Source organism: Diadema antillarum, unplaced genomic scaffold (genome assembly GCF_040938485.1).
Source record: "Diadema antillarum isolate AM-2024a unplaced genomic scaffold, OU_Dant_1.0 seq00000750_RagTag, whole genome shotgun sequence".
Taxonomy (NCBI): domain Eukaryota; kingdom Metazoa; phylum Echinodermata; class Echinoidea; order Diadematoida; family Diadematidae; genus Diadema; species Diadema antillarum.
This window is the reverse complement of record NW_027271644.1, coordinates 59578-69134: the sequence shown is the minus strand read 5'-3', so window position 1 is coordinate 69134 and position 9557 is coordinate 59578. Positions and strand designations below refer to the sequence as shown.

Here is a 9557-nt window from a genome sequence, read left to right as displayed (position 1 = left end):
TGCATGGAATTCTCACACCAGCTACACGATAATCCTATTCTAAGCCTGCAAAACTCTTACTGTGCACCATTACCTTTCCTACCGTACCTGTCGCCCGACACGGTGTATTTGAAGATTCCTCACAATGAACAGTGATAAAATCTGTTAATGCAAAATAATCAATTCATGCAAAATTTCATATTCATAAAACAAATATTGACTTCTAGAATAGATGCATCACTTAATCAGTGGTATAACTTCTGTAGGTGGTAGAGATATGAAAAACATGAATTGCTGCATCAGCAATTTTGTAAGAGTACGAGGCATAGATGACCTACTTGTCTGTTGTGATAAACATACTTATTCGATAAAGGGGAGATTGATTCTAAGATAAAAAGCTGTAGTGAATTTACAAGGAATGTAATGGAAAAGCAGAGTTTGTTAAGAGTAAACGACTGTTTCTCCTTGATGTTATGCGATCGAATTGAGAAGAAAATGAAGACAAAAAAAGATTAAATCTCCCACAACCTTGAAAACTGGCCGGGATGGAATTTGTGGTGGCTTGTCATTGTGTAGTACTGTGATATGAATTACTTTTAATCTGTTTGTGTGTTTGCTTTTGTCGTGAAGTGATGAAAGAACAGCGTGAGATTTATAGAACAGTTCCCTTATCCGTATCCGGGCAATTATCCCGAGAGGGCAATTACCCCCCGGCTAAATACTGGTTAGTGGTAAGCTTAGAGTAACGATTAGGGTTAGGGTTAGGGTTAGGAGTTTGAGTTAGGGATAGGATTAGGTTCAGGATTAGGATTAGGATTAGGGCCAGGGTAAGGGTGCGGGGTAATTGCCCAGGGGGTAATTGCCCTAGACCCCCCTTATCAAACACTGTCTACCATATTCAACTTAAAGGCATAATTTACCATTTGCAGACAATACAAAAACCCAGCTTTTCGAAAATGTGAGTGAGGGATAGAAACAACCAGTGTAAAAAGCTAATCGGTATAATCAATATCATTTAACGTAAAAAATGTGAACAATAGTTATAGTAAAATTGTGTCTAGTCTAAACCGTTTACAGTTATGGTTTAGTGAGAAAAATAATGATATGTCCTTATATTTCAGGCTTTATTGCAAAATTTTTGTATGGTAGGATTTTTTTGTGGTACAACTGATCTACACATATGCATCAAATGTGAAAGCTCGAGCATTTTTGAAATCACTGTTCCCAATGGTAAACAGTACCTTGAATGGCACATAGGTCGGCTTACCTGCCGTGACTTGGAACATTTACAATATTTACAAAAGCTTCTGATATATATATTTTTTTCTTGTTGCTTTTGACTTTATTTTGCAGTAACTCTTGTAATTTACAACAATTCTTTTTCTTGTGACTACAACAGCATCATTCAATTGAACGTGCAGCCATTCATCAAATACTTTTCTGAGTAGTGATTACAAAATGCATTCTTGAAAAATTGGTACAATTGTAGAAGCCTTCAATAATACATTGGCCTAATCATGTCCTCCAGTTTTTTTCTTTCTCTCCCCCACCCTCCATCCCCCATCTTCCCCTGGCAAATCCTATCCTATACACACTCTTCACACACATACACAAACACACACACACACTCGTAACTAACATTGATTTGTATTCAACTATTTTTTTTTCTCCTATTGTATTTTATACCACACAGGCAATCATAGTTCTCTTCTGTTCCCTGTTCTTGTATAGTTATATCGCACATGATCACTAATAGAAAGATCATTCTTGTGTGAACCTATACACTGAAGAAACTAAAAGTCAGACTTAAACTGAAAATTTTCCATATTTGTTAGGTACTTAATAGATATGCAAGATTTAAGTTCAAAAGAAACATACGACGCATGAACTGATACACTGTAGGTCATTGTAGAACATTTCTGTATACAGTATAAAAAAAGATCTAAATAGGGTGAAATAATACACATCTGCTGCCCAACAGCAGTGCTTTATGAGAATTTTCTTCTACTCCCCCCCCCCCCCCCCCCCCCCCCCCGGTAAAAGGAGGGGCGAGTGCTGCCCGCCTTCAAATTTTACGCCACAATGATACCCCAACAGGGTTTCAAAGAACATAATATTATTAAAACATCAATCCAGGAAGTATTAATTTCTAGAGTAAATTAGTAATTATGCTCAGGCCCGTAGCCAGGATTTTTCAAGGGGGGGGGTGCGGTCACTAAAAAAATGGACCTTCGGTACCAATACCAATGATCACACACACACACACACACACACACACATACACACACACACACACACACACACACACACAATTATATATATATATATATATATATATATATATATATATATTCTTTGGACGACCGAACTACAAAAGTTGTATAAGAATTTGCGCACGAAGCGCGCCGCAAATTGTGAATTTTGACTGTTTTAATGACGTTTTAAAGTCTCGAGGAAATTTGTATTTTTGTCTGTTGCATGCAATCGCGTTACGGTATTTCATCTAGGAAATAGTAAAAACTCATTTTGCCTGGAAGTTGCAAAGTTTAATTGTGTTCGAGACTCTGCGCGCGTAGCGCGCCGCAAAATTGAGAATAGTGATTTTCCTGGTGTTGTCTTAACTTTTATTTTTTCTATTGTATACCCGCGTTAGCAGGCCTGAAGCCAGGATTTTTAAAGGAAGGGGGGATTGCGTTAATTAACAAAACGGTCCTTTGATACTGTCCCGGGAGGGGTAGCGACAATTAAAAGGTGGACACCATGCTCATACATGGACTTTCAAAATGGCCCCTAAACGAGTAATGATCATATGACTTTTTCGGGCCTTAAAAACAAGTATTCCTTAAATGTTTCCTGCACCCTAAAGAAGTACTTCATCATGATTGAACAATATACCACTTTCCCAAATTTCGGCCTTTTTGATACCCTTTGATTATATACGCTCGTACATCACACTTTCCATCTAATCCGTGAGAAAAAACGACCCCTATTACGCGTTTTCTTTAGCGAGTATGGTCACGGTGTCCACCTTTCAGTTGGAGTTTTCCATCCCATTGGATGCTGTTTGGAAGATGAAACATTCACTTTACTATAATACTGTATATCAGCCGTTGGTATGCGAGTTTGTCAAAAACGAAAATAAATAACAAAATTTTTAAAACAAAATGAATTGTAAATGTGAACCATTTATATTTTGCCTCCTTGTGGTAGGATATTTCCAGCATTTCCGAACTTTCAAATAATCATTTTAGATTTAATAATATTAAAGGTAGTAGATCCGATTCACAAACATCTCCAATATCAGTCAAATGTCATATTAACCATCATGCTAAGAAGGTTTTCTTTGTGAAATTTGGAGGTCAGTGAAATTCAAAAATTAAACATCCGTTAGCCATTGGAAGAAGTTGAGTGCAAATTCAGACCTCAGGCTTAGTGCTCAGATGTTTTCCTATTTGATTTGATCTGTCTTACTGTGCACACTAAGATACATACTGGAATGGTTATTTCTTATTTATTAAATTATAGTAGCATATTTGGTTACTAGCTGTCTCTAGGCATTTTCGAATTTGGGCTGCAAAGAGATCCACTACCTTTAAGTTAGAAGAGAGATAAGTAAATAATGATAAAATAAACAAACAAAAAAGAATGAGTTTCTTTTGTAATACTATCTGACAAACTTTTTACTTTACCATTTTACTTCATAGCTCAGCACTTTCCATTCTCTCTCATACCCTCTTACCCATTACATTTAAATGAAATACAACTAAAATGAGTTTGCGTGCCTGCATAATACTCTTTGGAAATCATAAGTGAGAATGTTTTTAGGTTTTGGCTCACTTTAAAATGAGAACCAATAGAACTGTCACAACATGAGAAAATGTATAAGTAATAATCGACAGTACATTTCCGAATTTGGCCTGCAAAGAAATCCGCTACCTGTAAGTTAGTAAAGAGATTAGTAAATAATGATAAAATAAACAACAAAAAAGAATGAGTTTCTACCGCCGTATCCAGAACAGAGCCTGAAACGGTGCAGGCTCAAGAAATCGTTTGTACTAATACGTCTTGAAGTACTGTGTGATACTGTTGACTCAGACTTCTACAAAGCTGTAAGTGAGAATTTTAACCCAATCCGGCTCATTACCTGTGTTTTTTATGAAAAATATGAATAAAGAATGTGAATTAAATAACGACGCGTCACAATGCAGTCTAACGCTCTCACAATGTTATCATACATAGGGTTTTTCCCTAGCTGTTTTTACTCCGGAGCTCTTGCAATATTCAGGCTTTTGTAATACTATCTGACAAACTTTTTACTTTACCATTTTACTTCATAGCTCAGCATTCTCTCTCATACCCTCTTACCCATTACATTTAAATGAAATACAACTAAATTGAGCTTGCGTGCCTGCATAATACTCTTTGGAAATTATAAGTGAGAATGTTCTTAGGTTTTGGCTCACTTCAAAATGAGAACCAATCGAACTGTCACAACATGAGAAAATGTATAACTAATAGAGAACTGGAGTAAGACAGGCCTTTCATTTTGTTTTGTCTCTCCTGATCGTTCGTAAGAAATGCTAATTCATGACCACCTTTTCACAATTTGATTGGAGCATGCATTCATAATGGAAAATAGTTGACATAATAATATATCCCCAGGCATTATCATGCCAACATGTACTTATATGTACATGTACTATATCTTTGTGAGACGTAGATGTAAAATGTCTCAGGTTTTCGATTATAGTAATTTCGAGGAAATTTCTTTAATTTTTATCATATCTTTTAATATGTAAACTTGAGGCTATTAGATTTTCATCCACTTACCTCTGTTCCTGTGAAAAAATGCAAGTGTCAACCTCAATGTCATCCACGAATCGCATGTACTCGGGCGGCCAGTGGAAAAAAAAAAAAAAACACCGGTCACACGCGCCAAGGGCCATGGCATGCAGTGCCAATATAATAATAGCTCGCACAAATTGATACATAACATTTGTGTTTGTGTGCATGGGGACGATCCGATGGTTCATACAACAAAAGGGTTTCGTACAATTATTTTTAACATTGTTAAACGTACTCTTCCACATTTACGTAGCATATAATGTGTCTTTATATTTATTTGGATTGTTATCTTGAGAATTGCTAAAAATCGTTATTATGAAAAAGTGGACCTTTCAGAATTTGGGGGGGGGGGGGTGCGTACGCACCCGACGCACCCCCCTGGCTACGGGCCTGATGCTTGATCAACTGAACATTTTGACTGATCTATAGTGTGTAAAAAGAGATAAAATGAGAAGAGTACACACAACTCGAATTTGACCCTTTTTCAGATCTGCTCCCTCATCCGATACATGTAACACGCCTCCCTCCGCCTGCTTTGGTTGAGATGTTCTTTACGTCCAGCATCGATTTATGGGATCATTATCACTTCAATAATTCCCCTTGATAGGTATTATGGTAGTCGTGCTTGATACGCGTTGACCACCGATGGGTCGATTTACTGACGTATTCAAAATCACGGATTACACTTTTCCACCAAGGGCGTACACTGTCACAATGCCATTATTATCTGTGACAGGAATAAATGATACTTTCATGTGGGATTTAACTACACACTATATTACGCAAATTTCCAGGTTGCCAAATACACGAAATAGCCAAGAAGCTTGCTTCTTAGTCAATGTTAGAACTATTATAGCGCGCATATGTGTGCATCATGATTTTGAGATCATGAAGTTAAATGGACCCTGGATGCTTAACGGATCTATTCCATTCTTACTTATGCAGTCATACAATTCCAAGTAATATCACTGTTGGTATATTGTCAAGAATTTACAAATGCCTTTAGCACTTGCGTTATGTTTTCATCTGAAGTCCATCTGAATTATGGGTTGAAAACTATATTTAGTATGACTTTTTTTTTCCTGCTGCGCAGTATTGGTAACAAGAAGAGGGAATAATCCATTACAAATGTTTCTTGAGAAGAATAATGATAATTTAAACAATCCGTGTTGAAGACCGATTCTGTTTACAATCAAGCCACTGCATGCCTAGGACTTCTGACTCGATGTGATCCAGAACCTCTGAAGAGTAACTGAAGGTTTCCTGTTCAGCCAGTTAGGACCGCTGTGGGATTTCGGACAGGCGACATCTCAAGAGCGCCCCAAAAACCGCGCGAAACGTGTGGTCCTTCAAGCTGTAGATGAACGGGTTAACACAGGAGTTAAAAACCAGCAGTATCATCATGTACGTCAGGTAGTTGTTGTAGCACTTGGCGGTTGTTAGACAAGCGAGCATGGGCAAGACACATATGATGAAAGCGGCAACGACGTAGATTAGGTATTTTGTGATCTCTAGTTCCCGCGACAGCACCAGTCCGATGTGGGAGACGGCGCTGTGACGACGCCTCTCCAGCGATACGCTCTTCAGCTTTTCCCGGGCGATTTCGAGTACCGAAGAGCCACGGCGATCTCGTCCATCCGACGACAACGGAGCCAACTCGCGGGGGTCGACGGCGGTACTGGAATTATCCGACGGACGCTCCTCCGGAGTCGCGAACGCTATCAGCTTCTGGCTGTGCTTGCGTATGGACAGAAATATCTGGAGATGACAAGCAGTGATGGATATGAGCGTCACAGAATATGTCACAGCGACTATTGCGATGTAGAAACGAGTTATGGTATTCACCTCGTTCCGAAAGAGACAGACTCGCAACACGTCGTGATAACCGAGCTTCCGTATTCCAGCGAAGATGGGAATGAGATAGACCAGGCAGGGCAGCACCCAAGCAATTGAGATCAGAATGGACACATTCCGTTTCGTCCTCAGGTGCGCGTACTTCATGGCGTTGTTATCGGTGAGGAATACACATCTCGACACGGCAATAATGAAGAGATGCAGCATGCTGCTAATGTTGCACACGCAGCTGGAGTACGCGACGCCAACGCACATCCAGTTGGGAACGATTAACCCCTCAGCTTCCTGGAGCAGTGCGATAGCCTGCACCGGTAGGAAGGAACAGGTTAGGAGATCGGCGACGCTGAGACTGGTGAGGAAGGCGTTCGTGGCGGACTGGAGGGACCTCGACAGACACACTGACAGCATCACCAACACGTTACCAGGGATACCGATCAAGGCGATGAGGCAGAACGTCCCGGCGATGTAGATGTGGGGCGTGGATGTGCCATCATCCTGGTGATAAGTCACATTATTTGGAGGAATCGCGAATGTTGTAGCGTCCTCCATCACGATGTCACGTTTTGCTATTGGGTTTCCCCTCCTTTCTTGTTAGACTAATCAAGGATGACGCGAAACAATGACTTGAAGAAAAGTTCAAAGGAACAAGAGACGATGGGTTAGGTTTTAAGTCTACATCGCTCCCGCATCATCCCCGCTTAAAAGAATTCCGGCTGAAGATGAGTTTCAAGTTCTCTCCTGGCCGAAGAGATCCCGTAAAAGAGGTCTTGTCCGTACCTTTTACCTCCATGAGCGCAGTATAAACAACATTGTCGTGATATTGCCACGCAGTAGCAAATCTGTCGTAGTCAATTCGTTATAATAAGAAGAGTTCATCCACTGGAGTCGGCCATTGTTTACTCGCTTGGTTTTAGTTAACGCTCTGCCCAGAACAGCACCACTTCTCAGCCACCGAGTTGAGTGGGCAAGTAAGGGAGGTGTGAGATTAACTCTCTGGCCAACGCTTTTCGTAAGAACACCGTTGACAACAACTCTCTGCTACTGGCTTCCGTGATGCAGCATTTATAGTTTATGGAAGAGTTCTTGCTGTATATGTTTTTGGGCTTGACCGTCGATATTAACGCTGTAAATCATGCCTGTCCTCATAAAAGCAGCTCCATGTGAAAACTTCTGCCTTCGACGCTATCAATCACAGACGAACACGAACCGACGCTCTACTCGGTAACCCCATCGTTGTTCCTCACAGCTTCTGGTCATCAGAGCGGTTTAGTCTGATATCCGAGTTGTGCATGCCGATGCTTTTGCCGCCAATACGACCTTTGCCATCAACCTCCACTTTTTTTTTTCTGGACAAGCACTGAGATCCACAGATTAATGTATTTACCTTGCTATTCGTACCCTTATTGAACAAAAGGATTACAACTATCTGTTACTGACCACCACGGCGGAATGTTTTAAGATTTAAAAAAAAAAAATCTTAGGTAAGATACAGGTCACCAAATCAATGTAGTTAGAAGTCTTCTGGTCAGGGCTGATCTTACTAGAGAGGATCACAGCGGTGTGGTGGCAATGGTGGTGGTGGTGGTGATGGTGGTATAGGGGCGGGGTGCAGAATGACTTAAAAATCGAATTTTCCTTGCAATCAACTGTAAGTTTCTCTTCCGACGCCATGCCTTATAGCAGACTGATATCAAACACGTCAAAAAGACGTCTTATTTTGGTCGCAACTGGTCAAACTGGTCGCACGTCATATAAAACGACCAGAAAATGACGTGATTTTAATGTCTTTTTGTAACGTAATCATCAGATCTCGTCATGTTTTATAGCGACCTTCTAATGACGTAAAATTTACAACAGTTTTGCGCAGTATTGATCACGTCATATCAGCGACTTGTTAATGACGATGATTGGTTATTCCCAATGAACTTCACCTTATTGTTTTGCGTGGATGCGTGTACTTGGCATCAACATCATACAAAATAATGCTTTGGGCATCCTCAATACTATTTCAGTCTAAAACTGAAGATAATGTGTATAATATTCACAACGTATAGCAGTGACATCAGATTTGAATGGACAGCGGATACAGTATGCTTTATAACGTCATATTGCTTTAAGAGTGACCAAGAATATCGTTGGCGGTGTGAACTTTCAGACGGAAGAAATTCCGCAAAACGTAAATGGCAGTAATATATCATCAGAAATCACACGAACAAAATATTGACACATTCTTGTTGAACACTGAACTTTCAAAATAATGATTTGCAAGGGCTCCAAAAATGCACGCACATCCAGAGATACGAAATACCCCAAATAAGTCATCAAATCATTATCACTTTAAATTCAAAATGAATTCATTCATATAAAAATATTTTTTAAATGGTTTTACGACCGTACCAACATCGGTCAGATTTCTACCACATATCAGTTATACAGTGTATAGAGATATACACTGTAATTATGTCATTGTGTAACAACAATCCAATTGCTTTGTGTCATAAAGTAAGTATAACGTAGCAATTTCGTAACTTTCGTGATTGCATCCTTTTAATGGGGAAAATCCAGTCCAAATATAAGTTAGTCTGATAATAGAGAGTAAAATATAACGAGTTCAACGGTTAAATTTTGATCAAAATCTGATGAAAAATAAGAAAGTTATGGCATTTTGAAGTTTCGCTAATTTTTGAGGAAACAGTTCTTGAACGGTCAATATGAGTATGCAAATGGCAAAGTGAGCATGTCATCCCCTCACAACTTGCCATAGTTCGTACATGAAATTTTGAAATTATTAATTTTTCATTCACACGCAATTATGCCCGAGGCTTATGTTTCAGACTTTAATGACAGAACATTGAATTTTCGTCATTGTTTTTTTTTTT

The 9557-nt window shown here is 39.4% G+C and overlaps 1 protein-coding gene across 1 annotated transcript; it reads right to left on the bottom strand.

The window, feature by feature from the left end:
- Positions 1-6099: 6099 nt before the first annotated feature.
- On the bottom strand, positions 6100-7227 carry LOC139738510 (melatonin receptor type 1B-A-like). Its single transcript, XM_071649136.1, has one exon. The coding sequence runs from the start codon at positions 7225-7227 to the stop codon at positions 6100-6102; it is 1128 nt and encodes a 375-aa protein (XP_071505237.1).
- Positions 7228-9557: the final 2330 nt, after the last annotated feature.

Bases quoted from the DNA above. Each gene is read 5' to 3' on its own strand.
- LOC139738510 (XM_071649136.1), bottom strand. From the start codon at position 7,227: ATGGAGGACGCTACAACATTCGCGATTCCTCCAAATAATGTGACTTAT.